Source organism: Lepus europaeus, chromosome 13, assembly GCF_033115175.1.
Source record: "Lepus europaeus isolate LE1 chromosome 13, mLepTim1.pri, whole genome shotgun sequence".
Lineage (NCBI taxonomy): Eukaryota > Metazoa > Chordata > Mammalia > Lagomorpha > Leporidae > Lepus > Lepus europaeus.
Window position 1 is genome coordinate 33,359,843 of NC_084839.1, and position 27,407 is coordinate 33,387,249.

The following is a 27,407-nucleotide window of genomic DNA, read 5'->3' on the forward strand; positions in this document are numbered from 1 at the left end:
AAGCCAGTCCCAAAGGGACAAACATCATATGTTCTCCCTGATCGGTGACAGTTGACCACCTAAAAGGAAACCTGTTGAAGTGAAATGGACACTATGAGAAACAATGACTTGATGGCCCTTGTCCTGACTGTCGAGGAACAACTTACTATTCTATTTCTTTTAGTATTTTTTTTGTTGTTGTTCTACTTAATACCATTGGTTGAACCCTTTGATTAACATACAATTATTCTTAGGTGTTTAAATTTAACTGAAAAGTGATCCCTGTTGAATATAAGAATGGGAATAACAGAGGGAGGAGATGTACAGTTCGGCACATGCTCAATTGGACTTACTCCTAATGGTAGAGTTAGAAACGTGCCAGGGGATTCCAATTCAATTAAATCAAGGTGGCATGTAACAATGCCATCTCACTAATGAAAGTGATTGGTTTCAGTTCAAAATTGATCATAATGATAGGATTAAGTATCAAAGGGATCACATAAACAAGACTAGTGTCTGCTAATACTAACTGATAGAATTAAAAAGGAGAGAACAATCCAACATGGGAAGCAGGATACACAGCAGACTCATAGAATGGCAAATGCCCTAAATAGCACTCTGACTTCAGAATCAGCCCTTAAGGCATTCAGCTCTTAAGGCACTCCCGCTAAAAAGCCCATGAGAGTATTTCAGGCACGGAAATCCAAGACACTGTAGGGGGGAGGGGGGGACCCCAAATGAAAGATCTCTGTGAGTGAGATCCCAGCGGAAAGAACAGGCCATCAAAGAAGGAGGTACCCTTCTCTGAAGGGAGGAGAGAACTTCCACTTTGACTATGACCCTGTCGGAATAAGATCGAAGTTGGCGAACCCTAAAGGCTTCCATAGCCTTGGAAGCTCATGACAAGAGCCTCGGGTGATTACTGACGTCATAAATAAGAGTGTCAATTGTTAAATCAACAAGAGAAGTCACTGTGCACTTACTTCCCATGTAGGATCTCTGTCCTTAATGTGTTGTACTATTTGAATTAATGGTAAAACTAGTACTCAAACAGTAACTTTATATTTTGTGTTTCTGTGTGGGTACAAACTGTTGAAATCTTTACTTAGTATATACTAAATTGATCTTCTGTATATAAAGATAATTGAAAATGAATCTTGATGAAGAATGGGATGGGAGAGGGAATGGGAGATGGGATGGTTGTGGGTGGGAGGGAGGTTATGGGGGTAAAAAGCTGCTATAATCCAAAAGTTGTACTTTGAAATTTATTTATTAAATAAAAGTTTAAAAAAAAGAACACAGATGCAAGAGTCCTAAATAAGATATTAACAGATCAAATACAGTAGTATATCAAAAGAAAAATACTGCAGGATCATGCTTTTTTTTTATTAACAGATTAAAAGAAAAAATCAACAGGTTATTACACCATTCGCAAAAAACTAAACTAACAACATTCAGTATCTCTTTCTGTTATGCTTCTTTAAAAACTAGAAGCAAACTTTAGCATGCTATATAGTAATTATAGAAATGCTACAGTGAACAGTTACAGTTTCTTTATAGAAAGTTTTAATTAAAAAAAGAGAACCTGAAGTACTACCATTATAACCCACAGTCCAAGACTGACACCAAATACTAGGAGAGGAATGATTTTTAAAATTGTTGAAGTTTGTTTTTTTCTACCTAAAATATCCAAATGTGAGAGAAAATAAATTATTTTTCCAAGGTAACCAAAAGAATTTGCACAGCTTTCCCATGTTTTAGAAATCATCAGTTAGAAATGTAGTGGAGGGACCGGCGCTGTGGCGCAGCAGGTTAAAGCTCTGGCCTAAATCGCCAGCATCCCATATGGGCACCAGTTCTAGTCCCGGCTGCTCCATTTCCTATCCAACTCTCTGCTATGGCCTGGGAAAGTAGTAGAGGATGGTCCAAGTCCTTGCGCCCCTGCACCCATGTGGGAGACCCAGAGGAAGCTCCTGGCTCCTGACTTCAGATCAGCACAGCTCTGGTCATTGCAGGCATCTGGGAAGTGAACCAGCAGATGGAAGACCTCTCTGTCTCTACCTTTCTCTGTAACTCTGTCTTCCTAATAAATAAAAATAAATCTTAAAAAAAATGTAATGGAAAAGATCATATACTAGCAAAAAGACCTATAAATTATTAAAAAATTTTTAAGTATTTAAACACCAGACACCTTTACTTAAGGTAATAAAACTTGGTTAAGAGATCTGAAATGTAAAAAGATTATCATGAACATAAAATAAAGTTCAACAAAAATCCCAATTGTGTGTTTTTTTATGTGTATATATACATAAAATCTGGAAAATACACACAAAATTTTTAGTTTAACTTATTTGTAAACAATAAGTTGTGAGAAGGACAGGACAGAGGAAGGGGTATTTTCTACTTTGTATATTTCTGTGCATCTTGCATGTTTCTATATATACCAATTCTTATTTTAAATGTTAGATAAATCATTTCTGTTAAATGCAAAATTTAGATAGTTTATAAAAATAAAATCTAAATTTAGCTCTAAGTCTAAACTTTTTGTTTAAAAAAAAAAAAAACTTAATGGTTTCTAATCTGCGATTCATGCTCCAAATCTTTCTCTTAATTCACATTACAGCAAACTCAAAAAACCATTTTTAAGGGGCCGGCATTGTGGCATAGCAGGTAATGCCACCACCTGCAGCGCCAACATTCTATATGAGAGCCAGTTCAAGACCCGGAAGCTTCACTTTAGATCCAGCTCCCTGCTGATGTGCCTGGGGAAGCAGCAGGGGATGGTCCAAGTAGTTGGGCCTCTGCACTCACATGGGAGACCTGGAAGAAGCTCCTGGCTCTTGGTTTCAGTATGGCCCAGACCTAGCTGTTACAGCCATTAGGGGAGTGAACCAGCAAGTAGAAGATCTGTTTTTCTCTGTCTCTCCCTCTCTTTCTGTAACTCTGCCTTTCAATTAAATAAAAAGAAAAAAATCTTAAGAAAAAAAAAATTAGATTCTTTAACTACAGAAAACAAGTTTTATTAAACAAATTTTACTACAAACTACCTATTACAGTTTAAACATGATTTGGCTCCCTAACTCATGTAAAAGCTTAAACCCCAAAATGGATTAATGTTAATAGTTGATAGACTAAGGGTGGAGGCTTGATCCAATGATGGTGCCTCAGAGCAGGGCCAGTAGGAGGTCTTTAGGTCACTGGTTACTAGCCCTCAGAAGGTAGTTCTCATGAGAGAGCTAGCTATATGAGCCAAATTCAGCCCAACAGTCTCCTGCTTCCTGGCTCTCCATGTTTTCCTCCTGCATGCATTCTGTCATCCACTGCACTCATGAGACACTAGACTAATGAAGACACCCAATCTTGGACTGTGGGCTGCAATAAACCCTCTTCCTTCTTAAATTAGCTCCTCTCAGGCATGTTATTTAATTTTTTAAGACTTATTTGAGAGGCAAAGAAACAGAGACATTTAGAGAGAGCTTCCATCTACTGCTTTAATAGCTAACTGGGGCCAAAGTCAGGAGCCAGGAACTCAGTTCAGGACTCTCAAGTAGGCGGCAGGAACCCAACTACTTGAACCATCACCACTGCCTCCCAAGGTCCACATTAGCAGGGAGACAGAATCAGGAGCCCAAGTTGGGGAACAGACTCATACTCCAATGTGAAATGCAGATATCATAATCAGAGTCTTAACTGCTAAGCCAAGTACCTACTCTCCAGGTATTTTAGTGGAAGTAACAAAAGGTTAATTAATATATTGCTGATTTTCAATTATTCATTTCTTGTCAAAAGCTAGCATACAAAATTAAATGAAAATATCAAAGCAATTTTTACTCAGTCTGAAAAAGAGGACAAAGTAATGAAACTAGAAAAGTACATATTAGACATACATAAAAATATCTGAGATAAATTAAATAATTTAAGCCCTAAGAACCTACATATTCCTAGCCTTATTACAAAAAAGGCCAGTGAACATAATTTTTCTTGGTAATCCAGGATTATCACTATACACATCAATTATTAAACAGTGTTACACAAAACTTCAATGTTCTTTTAAGAAAAAGTACTATTGTGGGAGTTAGGAGATTCTTATTACTGGTTCACTCAGTAATCTGTGAAATCTTACTAAAGTTATGTAACTCTTCTGAGCAGCCTCAGTTCCCTTGACTTTAAAATCCAAGAGTCTGACATTTATGATTATCTGAAACTAAAGATGATTCATGGAGAGCAGAGCTAAATAAGTACTTATTTTGAGACAATGAGTATTTTTTAAAAGATTTCTATTTAATTGTTTGCATTCTGCTTTTAAATGTCTTTTTCATGAAAGACTAACAGCATACAGCTGAATTAATGTCTTCCAAAGCAGTATAACTACTTTTTAAAATTAATTATTGGCGGGCCTGGTGCTGTGGCTTAGCAGGTAACACCGCTGCCTGCAGTGCCGGCATCCCATATGGGCGCTGGTTCTAGTCCCGGCTGCTCCACTTCTGATCCAGCTCTCTGCTATGGCCTGGGAAAGCAGTAGAAGACGGCCCAAATGCTTGGGCCCCTGTATCTGCTTCCTGGCTTTGGATCGACGCAGCTCCAGCTGTTGCAGCCAATTGGGGAGTGAACCAGCTGATGTAAGACCTCTCTCTCTCTCTCTCTCTCTCTCTCTCTCTCTCTCTCTCTCTCTGCCTCTCCTTCTCTCTCTGTGTAACTCTAACTTTCAAATAAATAACAAAATCTTTAAAATAAAATAAACTAAAATTAATTATTGGCAGGACCAGTGCTGTGGAGTAGTGGGTAAAGCTGCTGCCTGCAGTGCCAGCATCCCAATGTGTGCTGGTTTGAGTCCCAACTGCTCCATTTCCCATCCAGCTCTCTCTGCTATGACCTGGGAAAGCAGTGGAAGATGGCCCAAGTCCTTGGGCCCCTGAACTTACTCGAGAGACTGGGAAGAAGTTCCTGTCCCCTGGCTTTGGATCAGCACAACTCCGACCATTGCGGCCAATTAGGGAGTGAACCAGCAGATGGAAGACCTCTCTCTCTCTCTCTCTCTCTCTCTCTCTCTCTCTCTGCCTCTCCTCTCTCTGGGTAACTCTTTCAAATGAATAAATAAATCTTAAAAAAAAATAGTAAAAATAAAATAAAATTAATTATTGGGGCTGGTGCTGTGGCGTAGTGGGTAATGCCACCGCCTGCAGTGCCAGCATCCCATATGGGCACTGGTTCAGGTTCTGGATGCTCTACTTCGGGATCCAGCTTTCTGCCATGGCCTGGGAAAGCAGAAGATGGCCCAACTCCTTGGGCCCCTGCACCCATGTGGGAGACTGGGAAGAAGCTCCTGGCTTCTGGCTTCAGATTGGCGTAGCTCCAGCCATTGCGGCCATCTTGGGAGTGAACCGGTAGATGGAAGACCTCTCCCGCTCTCTCTGCCTCTGCCTCTTTATAACTCTGCCTTTCAAATAAATAAATAAATCTTTTTTAAAAAACAAGTATTAAATCAAAGACAAAAACAGCCACTTTCCAAGATTTCCTCATCCTTTAAAACAAACATATCGAGTTATTAGTAGGGGCCGGTGCTGTGGCATAGCGGGTAAAGCCGCCACCTGCAGTATCAGCATTCCATATGGGCACCGGTTCATGTCCCGGCTGTTCCACTTCCAATCCAGCTCTCTGCTATGGCCTGGGAAAGCAGCAGAAGATGGCCCAAGTCCTTTGGCTCCTGCACCAACATGGGAGACCCAGAAGCTCCTGGCTCCTGGCGCATCTCTGGCCACTGCAGCCATCTGGGGAGTGAACCAATGGATGGAAGACCTCTCTCTCTCTCTCTCTTTTCCTTTATCTCTCTGTATAACTCCGACTTTCAAGTAAATAAATAAAATCTCTTTTAAAAAAAAAAAAGAGTTATTAGTGTATTTTGGGAAGGAGCAAAGTGTTGTCTTTTTGTTTTCTGTTTTTTGCCTATATTATTAGCCAGGGCATCCTTCTTGCAATTTGTACTCAATTTTAACATTATCATTATTTATAACTATGATAGGTGCTATAAATAACTGGGTTTGACAAAGTTATAGAGGGGCACAGACATTAAGGCATAGTAGGTTAAGCCACTGCTTGGGACGTTCACAACCTATATCAGAGTACTGGTCTGCTTTCCTACTAGTGCATTCTGGGAAGCAGCAGATAATGGTTCAAGTGTTTGGCTCCTGCAATCCATGTGGAAGACCCAGATGGAGCTCCTGGATCCTAGCTTCTGCCTTGGCCAGCCCTAGCTGGTGTGCACATTTGGGAATGAACCAGCAAATGGAAGTTCTATTTCTCTCTGTCACTCTATCAAGTAGCTGAAAATGATAAACATTAAAAAAAAGAAAAGAGGTACAGATGAAGCCGACAGAACTCCAAGAGGTCAAAAATTATATATGTTGTTGACTGCTATATCCCCAATGACTAGAACAGTCACTTGGATGTAGCAGATGCTCAATACATACTTGTTAAATTAACTGAACATATATATATATATATATATATATATATATATATATATATGAAGCAAATAACAAACAGAAAATAGCAGTATATTCTAAATACCAAATTAAAAACAAATACTAAAAAAGGAATGATCACTAAAAGCTGAGTAGCCAAAAGTCTTTTAACATTGAAAATGATATGAGCAAAATTTGAATAAATAATATTTGAACTTCAAAGAGTAATACAAACTACAAGGAGATAAAAGCTACAAAATGATGAAACTTTTGAGCAATGACCAAAAAAGTAGGTATTATTTATGTACAAAGCAAAATTATACTATTTTGTTTTATAATAGTACTGATCTTGATTTATAAACAGTCTGATCAAGGAGAGATTTTGAAACCTATAATAGGCAAAAAGATAAATAAATACAAATCATTATTTTTAGAAGCATGGAAGTCAATACTGTAGACAACTCTGGCCATGGGAGAAACCAAAAGTAAAGAGTTAGGATGGTCCCTATTTTAGTCACCTAGTTATGACTAGGTAGGAGGAAGATCAGCGTGGTTTGGGAGAAGAATTTTAGGTAGGATGATTAAGTTTCTAGTGATAGCAAGCAATGCAGGTGAAGACATTAGCAAGAACTGGACATGAAGAATTCTAAATGAAGAAAAGTACCAGGAATAAACAGAGATGTCATTTTACTAATTATCTAAAGAAAAGGAATTAGTAAGAGTGGCAAGACTTAAGTCAATGGGTAACTACTAAAAGAAGTATGAAGTGGTAACAAGATCACAAGAGACGGGAAAATGAGCAACCCAAGAGAGAAAAGAGAACAAAGAAACAAAGAGAAACATGAGATTAGTAAAATACAACTGAAGGTAGTAAATGTAGTCTAAGAAATTCAGAGTGAAAAATGAAGGAGAATGAGGGATAGGATGACAGCAGTAAAGGATAAGAGAGCTGAGAAAAAGGTTTCCTGTTGCTGGTTTGTTTTTAATTTTTTTATTTATTTGAGAAGCACAGAGACAGAGGACAGACAGGGAGACAGAAAGGTCGGGAGGGCTCCCATCTGCTGGTTCACTCCCCAACTGTCAGGACTGCAACAGGCAGGACTGGACTGGGGCTGACGCCTACAATGCAATCCAGGTTTCCCACATGGGAGACAGGAACCCAGTTACTGGAACCATCACTGCTGCCTCCTAGGGTCTGTACTGGCAGGAAGCTAGAATCAGAAGGCAAGACTTGAACCCAGGTACTCCAATGTAGGATTCAGGAGTCTCAGCCAGTAGGCTTAAACACCCACTCCTGGCTTGGCTGGTTTTTTTGTTTTGTTTTGTTTTGTTTTAAGATTCATTTGAGAGGTAGAGTTACAGACACTGAGAGGGAGAGACAGAGAGAGGTCTTCCTTCTGTTGGTTCACTCCCCAGATGGCTGAAACGGCTGGAGCTGCGCCAATCTGAAGCCAGGAGCCAGGAGCTTGCTCCCAGTCTCCCATATAGGGTGCAGGGGCCCAAAGATTTGGGCCATCTTCTACTGCTTTCCCAAGCCATAGCAGAGAACTGGACTGGAAGTGGAGTGGCCATGACTCGAACTGGCACCCATAGCAGGCAGAGGCTTAACCCACTGTGCCACGGTGCCTGCCCCTTGGCTGGTTTATTAAAAAGGGGAATCTAAAAGGGCATGGCAAAAGTGACTATTACTATCACCATAATAGATTGGGTCTGTCCAAAGTTATGAATTACTGCTTGATTATAAACTCCATGTGACCCAGGGCTGTACCTACCACCTCACTGTATTCCCAATGCCTAAGAGAATACTAGATATAGATACTCAATAAGTGTCTAAAACCCCAACCAGAAGTCTTGAGTAAAAGCATATAAATTTTTAAATTCCATCATGACATATTTTCTATGAAGCTTTGGTAACTTTGGTTATTTCCATATTTTAACCTGATTGTACTTATTCAGTTACTTGCTAGTTACAAGGATCTAGAAAGCTAAACCTCAATTTTTTAACAAAAAGATACAGGTTCACAGATAAATACATTGGAGTTTTTCATTCTAAGTTTTAGATAATTATATTATTTCTGTATTTAAAGTAGAATTCGAAAAACCTTTAATTTCATGACATGTTGGTGACGAAATATAAACAAAATTGAAAAGTAGAATGTAGTAATATAACTAGAAATTTTATTTAAACCAAAATCTATCTTTGGGGTATGGTGCTGTGGTACAGAAGGTTAAGGTTAAGCTGCCACCTGCAGTAACAGCATCCAATATGGGCACCAGTTCAAGTCCCAGCTGCTTTACTTCCAATCCAACTCCCTGCTAAATGCCTGGGAAAGCAGCTGAGGATGGCCCAAGTGCTTCGGCCCCTGCACCCATGCAGGAGACCAGCAAGAAGCTCTCGGCTCCTAGCCTCAGCCTGGCCCAGCCCCAGTCTTTGCGGCCATTTGGGAAATGAACCAGCAGACAGAAGATCAATCAATCTCTCCTCCCGCCCCCTTTCTATAGCTCTGCCTTTCAAATAAATTAATTTTTTAAAAAAAGGATTTATCTTCAAGAAAAAAAATGCTAAATTAGGTATCTGTTCAGGAAGGATAAGAAACGTGCATAAAACTAGAAGGCACAGGTATTAGAAAAGAAGGAAAGGTTACAAGAGTCTACCGATGATAAAGACAATTTAGGACATAATGCCAAAGACATTTTCTGGCAGTCAATGTTTAACACACAAGAAGGGTCAGGGAAACAACCTTATTTTCAGAACTACCAAAACCCAAGAGCCATTCATTGCAGCTAGCATCAAGTAGCAATTGTGAAGCCAGTGGCATCCCTGAAATAAGCTCTGCCAAAAGGATTTAGCAAGGAGTAGGCATTTGACCTCGTGGTTAAGATGCCTGCATCTCGTATGGGACTACCTGAGTTCAATCCCCACCTCCAGCTCCTGATTCCAGCTCCCTGCTAATACAGACCCTGGCATACAGGGGTGATGGCTCCAGTTATTGAGTTCCTGCCACCCCTGGGGGAGACCTGGATTGAGTTTGAGTTTGCAGCTCCTGGCTTCCATCCCAGCCAAGCTTTGGCTGATGCAAGCATTTAGGGGAGTGAACCAGTGGCCAAGAGCACTCATGAGCAGTTGATCACACACTATCTCTTTCTCTCTCGTGTCTCAAATAAATACATACGTCTTGGCAGGGTCCAGGCAATGCTCTGCACAATAGAATGCAGACACTAGTTGCTCCAAAAGGCTCTTTCCAGTGGAAGACATTTGGTGGAACCAGCTAGCAGCAAATGACACACTGCTCTACTAACACCAACATATATTGTACATTCATTACATTTATGACAAACATAAATGTCAAAGATGTGTGAGAAACAGAACTTGTCCTTGAGGACATAATCTTGCTTAGAGACAGAATATACATATACAGACACATATTTTTCAATACATACACAGTAACAATGTAAACTAATATATGATTCATTCATTGAATAACCATTTATTAAGCAATTACTAAATTCTAGTAACTCTACTGGACCTTAGAGAAATTAAAGCACCCTGAAGTGACTCAGTCTAGTGAGGGCACAAATACACAAAGTGTGGCACAGGTAGCTTGAGAGAGATATGTACGTTTTCACTACTAATCCCATTTTAACCAACCCTATGGATTAACTCAAGAGTCTCTAGTCCCTTTATAAAATTCTGTCCAAAGCCCACTGCATGGTAAATATGCACAGCTAGTAGGCTGTGAATCTATACACTTCAGTTTTCATAGTAGAGTTGTGTAAGCTCACCAGGAGTCAACTGGGTTTCATCCCAAACCTGTTTGTGCCAGTTGCATGTGTTACTTTAATTAGATAACTCAACTAAATATTACATAAGCCAATAAAATATACATACAAAACAAAGAATGCTTTTGAAAGACAATAAAAGTTATCCACTAAAAATACTTCTGTCAAATTATATGTGGGTGAAACTGTAAAAGACTGGGGGAAAGGTCATAAAATCTAAGATTCTGGATTTAGTTTGCTTTACTCAAGAAAAACCAAAACCAGAAATCATAAACAATACATTAAAATTGAAACTTATTTAAGAACTGCAATTCAGAATTCTAATAAGCATCCTAAAAAAAAAAGTGAAGAATGGGTAGGCTTGGTCTTACACTGACAAATGACTGTATTTCCGTATTTTTAACTTAAATAAATTACTCAAGGTATCATTTAAACCATGCTTTCTAGTTAACTGAGCAACTACCAGTCTGAATGGTGCCAGACAGCACCACTTCTGTCTTCTATACACAAGCTGTACCGGAACATGAAGCTTCCTTGGGTCTGCAGGTCAGTCAGGTTTCCCAGAAAAGTAAACTGAATCTTGAAAGCTGATTACAAATGGATCAGGCAGACAAGGAGGTGGAAAGCAGTCTATCCCTGTGCACTGACCCGGAAGTACAAGAGAAAATTAAAAATGTCAATATATTCCTACTATTCACCATGCTCAGACTTATCACTCAAACTTTTCCTTTAACAAATTGTTTGCCTTTTCTCCTCAAATTCCTCACCCGTGAATTAGGGATTAATATCTACCATACTGAGTTTTTACAAAGATTATATTATACATGTACAGCACACATGGTTAAGTGCTCAATAAATGGAACTATTATTATTTTGGGAAGGTAAAGAAGAGAGGAAAAGAGGAAACAACAGATAAAGTATTGGGTTAGATTACTGGCACCATGAATGTCTTCCTTCCCCAACCAGCTCCACTCTTTCAAGCTCAGTAACACGCTGACCCAGTTCCCTAGGCCCCACCCATTCGATCCTTTCAGCTTTATTGGAAACCACATTCCTTAGGAGCAGGTTTTGGTTATGCCCATAATTTAAGCTCCTTTGCTCACTGCTTAACCTTCTCATGTAGGAAGTATAAACAAAAAAAGTTGAGAGCAAGTCCCAGACTGCGATGTAATTTTCCATCAGGTAAAATTGGTATCACCCTTGTGGAATTCCATATCTTGTTTATTTCTCCTAAGTAGATACACCAGTATTGGATCCAATTTCTGTCATATGTAAATGAGTGCTAATGGAGACACTATGTTCAGTAATGAAACATCCCCCCTGGTCCTTTCCTTGGATCTCTTATTGCAGTTCGTGAACCATTTACCACACCCAAAATACCTGTTCATCCTAACCTTATTCAGTAATTCCCAAAGTTCACCTTAATACCATGGCTCCCACACTCCCTTATTTCTCCTCCCACTCCATTCTCAAAATAAAATACCTATTCCTTTTGACTTCTGCTATACTGCTTCCAGCAATCTACAATAAATTTTCCTTCTTACATATCAATATTTTCTAACAGTCCATAATCTTGTTCAGATAGGTACATTCATAACAAAGGTTAAACAGCATTATGTCTGCCAAAGAAAATGATTTTATTTCCTCAAGTAACTCTCCACATAAGAAGAAATATACAGTGGATATATTATTCATAAAACATGCTAAGAACAACCTAATAACCAAAGCAATACATAAAACTTGATATATGAGAAATAAACTTAAAATAAATATACTGAACTTAATAAAGCTACTCCTAGAGCAAGTGAAAAGCTTCAAATTTACAATTTGTTAAAAAAGATAAAAATTTCATTTCATAATTCCCTATACAAAAATAAAGTTACTAATGCTCCACTGTGTCTATTCTCAATTTTCCATCTCCTTCATTAGACTAAGGGTATTTTACCTTTGGAAAGACCTTAGAATTTAAGTAATCTCATCCTTGTTTCAATCTGAGAGTGCCAGAGAGATGAAATGATGTGTCTTTGGTTACTCTGAGTTGAAGACTTTGTATAGGGTCCAGAAGTTCTGGAACCAAGACCAGCGCATGTTTCTCTACACCATATGCTCTCCTGTTATTGGTCGCTTACTCTAAGTAGCTGTTTCTGACCCAAAAGAGCTTAGTGAATTGTAATTCTTAGATGATAAAGTATGCTCTGAATAGCTGTCACAATTTAAATTCTTCTTATCATTTATTTCTAATTTTCTTCAGGTAGAGTAAGTCAGTGAAACAATGATACTGTTAAGGATTCAAGAAACTCTTCGAAGTGTTTAACAAAATTTTTTCCTTCCAAATAAACTGATCATTTAATTCCACTTTCGATGAACTTTCTGAAGTATTGCCTATATCCTTTAGGAGTTAAGAATAAGTAAATGTTCAAACAGGTTTGTGTGTGTGTGTGTGTGTGCAAATTGTTGAAATGTTTACTTAATGAATCTTAATGAAGAATGGGACTTGGAATTGTTGAGGGAAGAGGAAGAGCAGTGAGAGTGGGAGTGGGAGTAGGAGGTCAGGTATGGTGGGAAGAATAACTATATTCCTAAAGTTATACTTATAAAATTTGTATTCTTAAAAAATAAATTAAGAAAAAGAATAAGTTAATGTGTATAGCTTCTGCCCCATCTGCCTCTGCTTCTCCTTATCCCTCTGTTTCTGTCTTCTGTCTCATCCCCTTTCCTACCCTCTTCTCCAGCTTCTCTGTTGCCTCAAGTTTCTTTCCCGGATTTTATTTATACACACACACACACACACACTCACACACACACCCCTCAAGTTATTGATGCTTACAAACTATCATTATCTCCTACTGCCATTTCTAGCCTGTCCTCTAATTCAATCAATTTTTGGCTTATAAAATGCAATTTAAATAAAGAATGCAATCTAAAGCATTATGTATATTGGGGGCTGGCAATGTGGTGTAGTGGCACTGTGACAGTGGCATCACATATGAGCACCAGTGAGTTCCAGTTGCTCCACTTCTAGTACAGCTTCCTGCTAATATACATGGGAAAGCAGTGAAGGATGGCCCAACTGCTTGGGCCCCTGCCACCTACATGTGAGGCCCAGATGAAGTTCCAGGCTCCTCACCCTGGCCACTGCAGCCATTTAGGGAGTAAACCCACAGATGGAAGATTTATCTGTCTCTGTCTACAAATTTCCCCCTCTGTTATTCTACCTTTTTTTTTTTTTTTTTTTTTTTTTTTGGACAAGCAGAGCGAGTGCAGGACCCAAGGACTTGGGGAAGAGGAGCAACAGGGACAGAATCCAGCGCCCCAACCAGGACTAGAACCTGGGGCACCGCAGGCAGAAGATTAGCCAAGTGAGCCGCGGCACCGGCCCATCCTGCCTTTCAAATAAATCTTTTTAAAAAATAAAGTATTCAGGGCCGGCGCTATGGTGCAGCAGGCTAAAGCCCTGGCCTGAAGCACCGGCATCCCATATGGGCGCCGGTTCGAGTCCCAGCTGCTCCTCTTCCGATCCAGCTCTCTGCTATGGCCTGGGAAAGCAGTAGAACATGGCCCAAATCCTTGGGCCCCTGCACCCACATGAGAAACCCGGAAGAAGCTCCTGGTTCTGGATTGGCGCAGCTCCAGCTGTTGTGGCCATCTGGGGAATGAACCAGTGGATGGAAGACCTCTCTCTCTGTCTCCACCTCTCTCTGTAGCTCTGTCTTTCAAATAAATAAAAAATAAATCTTTAAAAAAAATAAAATAAAGTATTGTATACACAGAAATCTCAACCAACAAGAGCAACCACTTAATAGCAAGGGATGTATTATGCATCTTGCATTCTACATAATTACCTTTGTCAAACTTTACACCACACTATTTGGTAGGTATAATATAGCAAATATTTTACAAATCAAAATTAGACACAGAAATATCATAAATCAGAAGTTACATAGCTATCTGAGTCTAAGGCCAACACATTCCACTGCCAGATTAAGACAGTCAACAGACTGCTTGTCAAATTGAACAACCATGCAAGAAACTCCAAAGACTCCAAAGGCATTTTTTTGACAGATAGACAGTGAGAGAGAGAGACAGAGAGAAAGGTCTTCCTTCCGTTGGTTCACCCCCCAAATGGCCACTACAGCTGGCACTGCACCAATCCGAAGCCAGGAGCCAGGTGCTTCTTCCTGGTCTCCCATGTGGGTGCAGGCACCCAAGCGCTTGGGCCATCCTCCACTGCCCTCCTGGGCCACAGCAGCGAGCTGGACTGGAAGAGGAGCAACCGGGACTAGAACCCGGTGCCCATATGGGATGCCGGCACCGCAGGCGGAGGATTAGCCAAGTGAGCCATGGCGCCTGCCCCAAAGGCATTTTTTTTTTAACCCCTACACATGATAGACCATGTGAGCATATCAGAAGAGACTGAAATCAGGATACCACTAACAACATTCACAAAGCAAAAAGTACACCTGAAATCATGTAGACAATAGGAAATCTGTCCAGATTATTTGGGCTTGCAAATACTTCTCAAAGACTCAATAGTAATCAGTTCTCTTTGGTTTACATTCTTCTTCTTCTTCTTTTTTTTTTTAAAGATTTGTTTATTTATTTGAAAGGCAGAATCACAGAGAGGCAGAGGCAGAGAGAGAGAGGTCTTCCATCCCCTGGTTCACTCCCCAGATGGCCACAACGGCCAGAGCTAGGCCAATCAGAGCCAGGGGCCTGGAACTTCCACCAGGTCTTCCATGTGGGTGCAGGGGCCCAAGGATTTCCACTGCTTTCCCAGGCCATAGCAGAGAGCCAGATCAGAAGAGGAACAGCCAGGACTCAAACTGGTACCCACATGGGAAGCCAGCACTGCAGGCAGCGGCTTTACCCACTACACCATAGCGCCAGCCCCTACATTCTTCTGAGGTTACCAAGATTTTGAAGAAAAATTATAGTTCTCATTCTACTGTTGTAATTCAAAGAAAAGTGGATTTAAAATAAATAGGCACTGTAGTGTAATGAGCTAAGCTGCCACCTGCAACACTGGCATCCCATCTGGGAGCAACGGTACCAGCCTCAGCCTCTCTGTTTCCAATGCAGCTCCCTGCTAAGGCACAAGGGAAAGTAGCAGAACATGACCCAAGTACTTGGGTCCCTGCCACCAATGTGGGAGACCAAGATGGAGTTCTGGGCTCCTAGTTTCCACCTGACCCAGCCTTGGCTGTTGTAGCCAACTGATGAGTGAACCAATAGATAGAAGATCTCTATCACTGTGTCTTTCAAATAAATAAATCTAAAAACAAAGCACAACAAGCAACCATAAGCAAGAACCAGCAGAAACATCAGAGTACACAAAGACACAGCTAAGACCTCACATATAGGAAATACAAAGACATCAACTATAACTACTTACTAGGTTTTTTAATTTTTTTAGATTTTTTTCTTAAGTTTTTTTCATTTATTTGAGAGGTAGAGTTTCGGACAGAGAGAGGGAGAGGTAGAGAGAAAAGTCTTCCATCCACTGGTTCACTCCCCAAATGGCCACAATGGCCGGAGCTGCCCTGATCTCAAGCCAGGAGCCAGGAGCCAGGAGCCAGGAGCTTCTTTCGGGTCTCCCACGCGGGTGCAGGGGCCAAAGCACTTGGGCCATCTTCTACTGCTTTCTCAGGACATAGCAGAGATCTGCATCGGAAGTGGAACAGCCAGCACTGCAGGTGGCGGCTTTACCTGCTAAGCCACAGCACTGGCCCCTCAAATAAATAAATCTTAAAGGGGCGGGGGACAGCACTGTAGGGCAGTGGATTAAATCCCCAGCCTGCAGCACCAGCATCCCATATGGGCAACAGTTCAAGTCCCAGCTGTTCCACTTCCAATCCAGCTCTCTACTAATGCGTGTGGAAAGCAGAAGATGGCCCAAGTCCTTGGGCCCCTGCACCCACATGGGAGACCTGGAAGAAGCTCCTGGCTCCTGGCTTCAGCCTCGCCCAGCCCTGGTCATTTGGGCCATTTGGAGAGTGAATCAGCAGACAGAAGACCTCTCTCTCTCTCTCTACCTCTGTCTGTAACTCTACCTTTCAAACAAATAAATCTTAAAAAAAAAAAAAAGAGAGAGAAAGAAAAGAAAATATAGAGCAAAAAACGAAAAAGGGCCTAAGACATGTGTAACCAGAGACCCCAAAAAGTAACAGAAAATAAATTTAAAGAGGTAATAACTGAGAATTTTGCAGAACAAACGAGATGCCAATCCAGATTCAAGGAGCCTAACAAAGTTCTAAACAAAATAAACCTATACTGACACATCATAGTGAAACGACAAAATACTTAAGACAGAGAAGATTTTAAGTATGAATCTTAAGCAAGCTAGGAAACAGCAAAACACTGTAAAATGCCTGTAACTATTATTTTAAAAAAAGAAAAATGAGGGGCCAGAGTTCAGCTGCTGCTTGCAACCCTGCCTTGATATCAGCATCCCTTATCGGAGTCGTGGTTCAAGTCCTCACTGCTCTGCTTCCCATCCAGCTCTTCGCTATTATGCTTCGAAAGGCACCAGAACATGGCCCAGGTACTTAGAGTGCTGCTACCCACATAAGAGATCTGGATGGAGTTCAAGGATCCTGAAATCGACTTGGCCCAGAACTGGCTGTTGTGGCCACTTGGAGAATAAATCAGTCTCTCACTCACTTACTCTACCTTCTCAACTCTTTAAGAAAAATGGTAAGTATCAGTATGGCTAACATTTTTCTTTTTATTAAAAGTAAGTCTGAGGCCAGCGCCGCAGCTCAATAGGCTAATCCTCCGCCTTGCGGCGCCGGCACACCGGGTTCTAGTCCCGGTCGGGGCGCTGGATTCTGTCCCGGTTGCTCCTCTTCCAGGCCAGCTCTCTGCTATGGCCCGGGAAGGAGGTGGAGGATGGCCCAAGTGCTTGGGCCCTGCGCCCCATGGGAGACCAGGGTGAACACCTGGCTCCTGCCTTCAGATCAGCGCGGTGCGCTGGCCGCAGCGCACCAACTGCGGCAGCCACTGGAGGGTGAACCAACGGCAAAAAGGAAGACCTTTCTCTCTCTCTCTCACTGTCCACTCTGTCAAAAAAAAAAAAAAAAAGAGGCCGGCGCCGTGGCTCAGTAGGCTAATCCTCCGCCTTGCGGCGCCGGCACACCGGGTTCTAGTCCCGGTCGGGGCACCGATCCTGTCCCGGTTGCCCCTCTTCCAGGCCAGCTCTCTGCTGTGGCCAGGGAGTGCAGTGGAGGATGGCCCAAGTGCTTGGGCCCTGCACCCCATGGGAGACCAGGAGAAGCACCTGGCTCCTGCCACCGGATCAGCGCGGTGCGCCGGCCGCAGCGCGCTACCGCGGCGGCCATTGGAGGGTGACCCAACGGCAAAAGGAAGACCTTTCTCTCTGTCTCTCTCTCTCACTGTCCACTCTGCCTGTCAAAAAAAAAAAAAAAAAAAAAAAGTAAGTCTGATTAACTTAGGAAATTGCAAGGATCAAACAGGATAATATATCTGGAAAGGCCTTAAAAGTGTAATGATATCTGGAGACTTAAGGAGTTCGTACAGAACCCGTTTCATTCTTGATCATTTAACCACTTTACCTATAAAAGAAGGTTGAAGCTGATTGTTTCCAAAGTTCATTCCAGTGCAAAGATTATTATTATATCTCTCAGAAGAAGGTGACGCAAATCATTAATAGTCTACTATCTAAAAATAAAATGCTAGCAACCATTAGAAAGAACAATGCAAGCATAACACAAATTATATTACAAATGCTATTCGTATATAGAATACCACAAGTGTTGAAATCATCAAGCTTTGTTTATATACATTGTATATGTGTCTACATATAACTGTGTATATGTATTTATGTATAAATACACACACATATACACATAATACATATATCAACTATAACACTGGTTCGCAAACCTTGTTGCATATTAGAACTACTGGAAAGCTCAAAGAAACACTAATGTTAGGGATCCTAATACCCAAGATTCTGACTTAAATTATCTGGAAAAAGCTAGAGAATGGGCATTTTTAAAGGTTCTCTCAGATTATTCTAATACAACAGCTAACACTGAAAAACACAGAATTAATGACAAATAATAGGATATAAACTTTCCAAAATATAATTAAACATTATGAAAGTATCAAGGATATGCACACAATGAAAACACGAACCGGCTCACAGAATTATACCACAATGGGATTCACCTGCTGCAAATTTAAAGGCTGCAGTTAAGGAGGGCATTGCGAAGCAGCAGGCTAAGTTGTAGCTTGGGATGCCCACATGCTATATCTGAGTGCCTGGGACTGAGTCCTGCCTCCACTTCCGAGTCAGCTTCATTCCAGTGCCCCTGAGAGGCAGCAGATTGTGGCCCAAGTACTTGGGCCCCTGACACTCACATAAAAGACCAGGATGGAGTTTTAGGCTCCTGCCTTTGGTCTGGCCCAGATTTGGATTTGGCTGTTGCGGCCACTTGGGGAGTAAACCTACAGATGGAAGATACCTTTCTCTTTCTCTTTCTCTTTTCTCTCTCACTCTCTCCCTTTCCCTCTCCCTGTTGCTCTGCTTTTCAAATAAATATTCATAAGCCATCTTATGAAATCTCACTAACTCTTAACACACTTTGCTGATTATACCTCAAAACTGGATTCAGAATTCATTACATATTGAATATCAAAATATATGTTCACATATCTCATGGCTACCTCTCTAGTTCATGCCCAGTCTGAATTAATTAAAACAGTCTCCTAACTACTCTTCTTCTTCAACCCTTGTCTTCCCTCCAAGTCCACTATGAATCCCTTTAAAGGCTTCCTTTCAAAATGATACCAGGGAGGACACTGTGCCACAGTAGGTTACACCAACACGTGGGACACTCACGATCCCATACTGGAGTGCCAATTCTTGCCCTGGTTATTCTGCTTCCTACCAATGCATCTGGGAGGCAGCAGATAATGGCCCAAGCACTTGGGTTTCTGCATAGGAGACCCAGATGGAATTACTGGCTTCTGGCTTCAACCTGGCCCTGTCCTAGTTTTCGTGGGCATCTGGGAAGTAAACCATTTGATGGAAAATATCTCCTCTCTCTTTTCCCTTCTCTATCACTCTGCCTTTCAAGTAAATAAAAATCTTAAAAAGATCAAAATGATATGACTCCTCTGTCAAAATATTCCAATGACTACCTGCCTTGCTGGCTAAAATCCAAAGTCCTCACAATGGACAAGACTCAGTATTTCTCTGCCATCATTTCTTCCACTCTCTTCCTCCACTCCAGTCACACCTGCCCCCCTGCTCTTCCTCAAACTGTGGAAGTAAGCTTCCTTCCTCCAGCTGCTCCCTGTCAAGAATGCTCTTTCCCTTTCTCAAATATCACCTTTTCAGGTCTGAGCTCAAAGGGCACCTTATCAGTGAAGCCTTTCTTCCCCATTCCACGCTCTCAAGCATGTCATTCCCCCTTATTCCATCAGAGCATTTACTATCTTCCAACACTTTACCTATTCAGTTATCTTTGTCTATCTGCCCCCACAATTTAAACCTCACAAGGTTAAAATCTGTTTCTCCCTCACTGTTTTATCCCCAGTGCCTAAAACAAAACCTGGCATGAGGTGTGTACTTGAAAAATATTTGCTGAATGAAAACACAAACTACTAATGCCAAAACCCAAATTCCTGAACACGCCAGCATATGGCCTCCTCACCACATGCCCTGAGCTACTCGATCTTATCGCCCTTATTCACACAACTCTAGCATTTCCAGGTAAGTATCAGACCCTTCTTCACTCCAAATACACCACCAAAATCTAGGACTGATCACTTTCAATTTTTTACTTACATACTATTCCATAAGTCACTCATTTTCAAACACTAAGCCTTAAGTTCTCATGACCTCACAAAGTTCCTGCTGTCCTCCACATTCACGACTAGCTCTTCTCTCTCATGCTATTCTAAGAAAATTAACTCTTTCCAATGGTAAATATTCTGAATCTTCCACATGAGGACATTCTATCATATTAACTAGACTGCATGTTTCTTTGAGGTCATCTAGAACATGTCTCACATACAGAAAATGTTTTCAATCCCTTTCACAAATGTAAAACACTATAATAATCCTAATCTTACTTTTTCTTTCCTATGAATTGCCTATTCTCATCTGGATCTGAGGTGAGGGACGGGGGCAGACAGGCAAGCATTATCAAAAGTACAAAGAGAGTCCATTAATTAGATGGGCAACCAAAAATCACAAGAGTACTTCAGAAAGTGAAAGGGAAATGGGATTTTAAAAAAGCATATTTTAGTGCAAAAATTGTTTTAAATCCATGCATTTTTCATAGTGTGCATTTTCTAAAATCCCTTGTATATATCGTTTCAAAATTGTTTTGCACAAAATAAAATTAGTTTTCATTCCATTTTCAACAAACTTTTTCAAGTACCATAGTAAATGACAAGGAAGTTTTTGGTACAATGTGGCTGTTTCCTTGCCCCAAGATCTGAAGGAGGAGGGAAGTGGCCAAGGCAGACTACTGTGAGAGCTGGAATTGCCTGTCACAACTCTGACTGGCAACTAGGAAGGAGCAGGATTGACAGGTTCCTGAAGGGACGAGTTAGACTTAATCTTGAAGGCATTTTGTTGACTTTGGTTTTAATGACTTGAGTAGAGATATAAAAATTAAAAAGAGCATCAACTGATCCATATTTCATCACAATTCACTCGACTCTTACTTCCTACTGTTTTCAAGGACATGAAGAGAAACGTTCAAATTTAATGATCTAATGTTAAAGAAATGAATAATTTTTTTCAATTACACTAATAAGGGGGACAAAGATCACAGATTATCATAAAACCTGTTCCCCCAAAATACATAACACCTACTCTATTCAGATAATATACAATTCATTTTTTAAATTTCTCTGGGTAAGCCTAATTTGAGAACAAATCGAAAGATACTATTTTTAAAAAGTAGTGTTCAGGGGATGGCATTTAGCCTAGCAGTTAAAATGCCAGTTAAGATACACTTGTCTCACATCAGAGGGCCTGGGTTCAATTCCTGGCTCCAGCTCTTGGTCTCAGCTTCCTGCTCATGCAGACCCTAGAAGGCAATGGTAAAGACTCAAGTACTGGGTTCCTAACACCCACACAGGAGTTCCTGATTCCAGGTTTCAACCCTCACCCAGCCCTCAGGCATCTGAGAAATGAGCCAGGTGGTGAGGAATCTCTAGCTCAAATAAATAAGCAAATAAAGTTTCTTAAAAGTAGTGCACCAATGAGAAACTTACATTAAATGTAACATGTGTGGGCAAAAAAACTGAAGACTGACTACAGTTACAGGTAAAGTGAAAAGCTTAAATATGAACGGAGCGAGTGAGCAGAAGACAAGGTGGGTTAGAAGACCCCAAACTTCTACAGAGAGAAAGGTTAGCAATGTTCTCTTCTTTGTTTTTGTTCAAATTAGTGTAACTTACATTCCCTACATTGGAAAAGGAACTGAAATCTAAGGATCTACATACAAAAATAATTTCCTACAACTGGGTAACATTAAAAGTCAAACCTTAGGGGCCACCTTTATGGCATGACAGGTAAAGACACCACCTATGACATCAGCATCCCATATGGGCGCTGATTCTTGTCCCGGATGCTCCACTTCCAATCCAGTTCCTTGCAAATAGACTGGGAGAAGTAGCAAAAGATGGCCCAAATGTTTGGGCCCCTGCCATCCACATGGGAGACCCAGATGAAGCTCTTGGCTTTGGCCTGGCCCAGCCCTGGGTGCTGCAGGTATCTGAGGAGTGAACCAACGGATGGAAGATATCTTTTTCTGTCTTTCCCCTTCTCTCTGTAACTCTGACTTTCAAATAAATAGATAAACCTTAACTTTGGGGTGGGCGTGCAGCACAATGCAGTTAAGTCACTGCTTGGGACACCATTTCCCCTGCTTCAAATTCAACTTCCTGCTAATACACACCTTGTGAGTACTTGGCTCAAGTACTTGGGTGCCTGCCACTCATGCTGAAGACTGGGATTGAGTTCTGGGATACTGGCTTCAGTCTGGTCCAGCCCTGGCTATTGTAGGCACTTGGAGAGTGAACCAGCAGATGGAAGATTTGTCTCTGTGTCTCTCAAAAAAAAAAAATGAAAAATGTTTTTTTAAAAAAAGTTTTAAAGAAAGTCACACCTAGTCTTTAATACTTCTTTGAAGCCTGAAATCCACAAGCTCATTTATAGAATACACAGTGAAAAAGGTAAATGCATAAACATTCAAATGTGTTGGGTACCACAGAAACATGGCCATAACCATGAGAAAACTTACAAATACCAACAGACCAGCTTTTAAAGCAACATGCCAGTAGGGATGAAAATACAGCCAAAACATATAAGCACATAAACATAGACATATAGACTGACAAGGAATTACAGAAACTATGTGTCATTCCTGACTTCATTCAACCACTCATCTCTCATCTCCCAGAGGCCTCACCTAAAGCGCAGTCTCCACCACTCTATTTTGTACCCTGATGGATTTCTCCTCTCAGCAGTTCCCACAATAGGCCATTATATTATATGGTTTCATTTGCTGATTGGTTGCCTTCCAACTAAACAGAAACTCCGTGAGGGCAGAAGCTTCCTGAGTTTCGTTCATCTCAGAGCCTCCAGACATATAGCTGGTTCTCAGTTAACACGTGTTGAATAAACAAGGGGTGAAACTGAAGCCCAGAGAGGTTAAAAGATTTCCCCAAGGTCACAGAACTGGCAGCAAACACAGCCCTCACTAGAACCCAACCCAATGGAACCCTGTTGGCTCTTTGCACAGCCAGTGCCACTCCAGCGAAGTAGCCTATCCCAGCACACGATTGTGTTGGACAGATTTCTCCCCTCCTTTTTCTTTTTCAGGGCCAAAGAAATACATGTTACCAAAAAAAAAAAAAAAAAGTGACACAATGGACAGCATTCTACCTTCAAGTGTTTCAAAAACCAAGAGCATACTCAAATCTCCGAAGGGTACAAGGATCATCTTGTAAGAGACAGACACAACCCCTCATAGTCTTCCCAATTCCTCCTGAAACTGGCGGCTGCCTTGCAAGTTTTAAGAACAGCCACTGAAAACCTACTTACAACTCAGCATGCCCTGTAAAGTATCAGCCTCGCTTTCATTCTCCTGAGAGCCCACAATAGCTCCTCCCTGGATAGACTCCTACTTTATCTCGAAGATTATGCAAGGCAATGTTCCTATCAGTGAAGCCCCTTCGGTTCCTTCCAAACTCCAACCTAATCTCACAAAATACTAAACATGAAATTAACCCTCGGGAAGTTGCAGCTTTCCAACAGGAACCATCTCTGGCCCATCAACTCGCTGATCATCTCAGTCCCTCATTCAAAAATCCAGGAATCTGCAATACGGGGCGGGGAGGGGGGGGGCAGGGGGGAGAAGAAACATACACGTGTAGACAAGGCGGCTGATATTTCTAACAACACTTCTGCCCAAAGTCAGCTTCTAGCCCAAAGTCAAGGCCTCACTGACACAACTTCTGTCGCCTTCCTTGCAGAGAGAGGCGCCAACGGCCAGTCCCTTTGCAGAGACCTCGGATGGGACACACCAGCCCAGACGATGACTTGCTCGGCGTCTCCCAAAAACTACTGTCAGCCCCTTCAGGACGCTGCACGGCAAGCCCTCAGGTGCGGGGCGGCAAGAGAGTTGAAACGAGACTGGGAGTTAAGAGTGGGAAGCAGCCGACGAGAAAGAGCGGGGAGGGTAAACAACACAGCAGGAGCGGGAGAACCGCGGGGAGAGAAGTGGGGACAGCGACAGGCAAAGGTGAAGGGAGCGAGGGGACGAGGCTCCGGGTGGGATGGTTGGGAGCAAAGGGGGAAGGGACGGGAGAGGACTGGGGGAGGGGGCGACGGCCCGGGGCGGGGCGGAAGGGAGCGAAGAGGCGGGATGAAGAGGGCCAGGCCGGGAGGGTCTTTACCTGCAGCTCCGCCCGCTCCACCTCCCACTGGGCTCTCTCCACCTCGAAGCGGGCCCACTCGTGCTGCAGGAAGTGCAGGATCCCCGGGAGGCTGTACTGGGCTCGAGCCGCCCCCGCCGCAGCCGCCCCGTCGCCGGCCGCGGCAGCCTCTGCCAGAGGCCCGAGCCCCTTGGCACCGCCGGCGCCCGGGTGGTTGTTGCCGAAAAAGACGCCGGGACCCGCCTGCTCGTCCATGGCGGCCGCAGAAACCCGGGGAGCTGCCCAGGCGCCCAGCAGCGGAGGCAACGGCGGCGGCCAGCAGCGCCTCCTCCTCCCTCCGCCGCTCCCCGCCCACACCCCAGTCAGCAGGGAGCAGCCGCCTGGGCGCGGGGGCCGGCCGAGCCCGTGACGGGCCGGGAAATGGGTCAACTGCGGCGCGCGGGCGGCCCGCGGCTTGCTGGGAAATGTAGTCCCGGGGCGGGGCGCGGGCGCGCGCGCGGCCCCGGCGGCCTGTGGGGCTTCGCCTCAGCTCGGGCGTGGCGGCGGCCCCGCCCCCGGCCCGCGGAAGCGCGGGTTTCCTCTGGCGCTGGCGACCTGGCGCGGGCCGGCGACGCTCCGTTCGTGCTGGCACGCGGAAGTCGTCCTCGTCTTCGAGCGGCGCTCCCCGCGGCGCGCACACACACACACACGCGGAAGTTGTTAGCACGCCAGCACCCAGACCCGAGCCGTACATCTTGAGGGCTTCCTGGCCGTCTGTGAAAGAGCCGGCCGGCCGCGGGTCCGGTGCCCTGGACTCGGACTTGGCGGTTTCGGACCCGCGCGGCGCCGCCGCCCCTGGCTGTTTCACAGACCTGTTGCCCGAGTTTTCCCCAGTGACGAGCTCTGATCCCCTTCCCCTGGGCTCTGCGCGGCAGCGCTCGGCTGCGTTCCCCACCTCTGAAAAGCTGCCCCGCTGCCGTCAATCCTGTAAAAAGTTGTTGCCAGTGACATCGTATCTGATCCCCAGGAAGGATAAGTTTTTAACTCAGTTCGATGGGAGACGGATTTCGATTGTCGGTTCTCTCCCGCACTGGGGATATAAAGATAGATGACACAGTTCCTGTCATCAAAGGGAGACTGGCATATATTTAATCAAGTCTCACCGAGCCTTAAAGCTGCGCTACCTAAAAGAACAAGTCGTTTTTTGGTTTTTTTTTTTGGTTGTTTTCCTCCCTCTCTCCAGAGCTGTCTTACCCACACACCTCTTCGTTTTCACTTATCCGGTTCTCAGGGTTGGTGGGTTTTGTTTGTTTGTTTGCCACGGTTCACCTGCTAACTGACAACAGGATCATCCTGCCAAAGGCACACCCGTGTCCTTCCCTTGGAGTGACACCTGTAAATATTTTCCTTCTCAGATGTCCCTGATTTTGTGTCACTTTAAACTCACATTATAACATGGAAGAAAGGAAGGCGCTTGAAAACAATCCATAGCAAGGGAAAATGAAACGAGACACTTAATAGTTACCCGAACAAGTTATTTGTAAACCTTCTGTTGTGTGGAATAAACTTATAGGCTATAACAGGCCTCGTGGCCGTGAAAACATGTAAAGATGTAGGCTGCTGAGTGACATGTTAGGGAAGGACATCCTGTCCTTGTCCTCTCTCCCCTCCCCCCTTCCATGGCCACTCCTAGAAAGGACAGGAAACACATTGTATCTGCTCTGGTTGCAAATAAAGATGGCAAGCTCACTTCTAGCTACTGAATGTTTCCGCTCTCTGAATTCATTCTTTATTATCATAAAAGTTGATGCAGACATGGCTAAATTCCCTGTCGTAAATTATTTTGGCTGCAAGTGTCCTTTGAGATTATAGTCCAGTCATCTCATTTATGGTTCAAAAACTAAAGTCCAAAGAAATTTAAACTTCACAATGAGGCCTTGAGTGAGAGGAAGAGCCAAAACTGGCACTCAGTTCAGTGAACTCTTCATGGACAGGTTGATTCTTCTCTTAGTTTTAAACCCACCAGAGTACCAACGAGACAATAATGCCCCAATGACATCTTTTTTCATCTGAGGGATTTATGTAATCTTAGAAGTCTGAATGTTAACAGCAGTATTTTCTCGGATAGAACACTTGTCTGACAATTCCTTTAATTCGTTAGCAGACTATAAAACAAATTGATAGATAATCTGGACTCAATCACACATATACAAAAGCACCTCTTAAATTCATAGGTCATTATTATAACCCGCAATACCTTTTTTGCTTTTCAAAGACTTATTTACACTCAAAATAGTGTTGAGGATATGTGCCATGAAGCCATTCTGTACACCAAAATATTAAGATGGGTTATGGTAAGAAAGAAGTATGAAGAAATGCATATACTTTTCACCTTTTCCAAAAGTGTTCATGTATAATAAAATTTCTTTTGTAATTTAACAAAAAAGATTACTTCTAACTTTCCTTTGCCATTCTTTTGCCTTAAATTACTAAAGAGAATAAGAACCATGAAGCTCATAATTTCCTCCTGTATTGAATCAGCTTCAGAATTTGTTTTTGAGTTGCAAGCTTACTGATGATTTTTTTCAATTTGTGCTTGTCTGTTTTCTCCTTTTTCTGTATTCAGCATGAATTACTTTAAACACTTTATATTCAGAAAAGCTCACAAATGGTGAATAACACTTCAATGAACTTTTACAAAGCCAACACTTCATGTAACCCCTACTTGAATCATGAAACAGAATGTGGCAGGCACCCCAGAAGTCGCCTCTCAATGTACTTTAATCTCTATAGCAAATGTCTTGTGAAAATTAAAAAAAAAAAAAAAAAGGTTTCTGAAAAAAATAATTGGAAAGGACAAGTCAAACCTAAATTTTATTCCACATAGTATAATTTCCCATATATGGAAATCTTGGGAAAATATAATTTCTTAAACCTCAATTGCTTCATTTTTTAAAAGGATTGTATTTGTTTATTTGAAAGGCAGAGTTACAGAGAGAGAAGAAGAGACAGAGAGAGAAAAAAGGTCTTCCATCTACTGGTTCTCCCCGAAATGCCACAAAGGCTGGAACTTGGCCCATCTGAAGCCAGGAGCCAAAGACTTCTTTGGGGGCAGGGGCACAAGCACTTGGGCCATCTTCCACTGCTTTCCCAGGCCATCAACAGAGAGCTGGATGGATAAAGGAGCAGCCGGGACACGAATCGGTGCCCATATCAGATACCAGTGCTGCAGGCGGAGGCTTATCCTACTAAGCCACAGTGCTGGCCCCAATTCCTTTATATTTA

At 42.5% G+C, this 27,407-nt stretch overlaps 1 protein-coding gene across 1 annotated transcript in view; it reads right to left on the reverse strand.

The window, feature by feature from the left end:
* Positions 1-24,470, reverse strand: part of STRN (striatin) — a 137,934-nt gene extending 113,464 nt beyond the window's left edge. The window contains exon 1 of the mRNA XM_062209245.1: positions 24,165-24,470. Within this exon, the coding sequence (XP_062065229.1) occupies positions 24,165-24,398 (234 nt within the window). The 5' untranslated portion in view covers positions 24,399-24,470. The remainder of the gene's footprint in view (positions 1-24,164) is intronic.
* Positions 24,471-27,407: the final 2,937 nt, after the last annotated feature.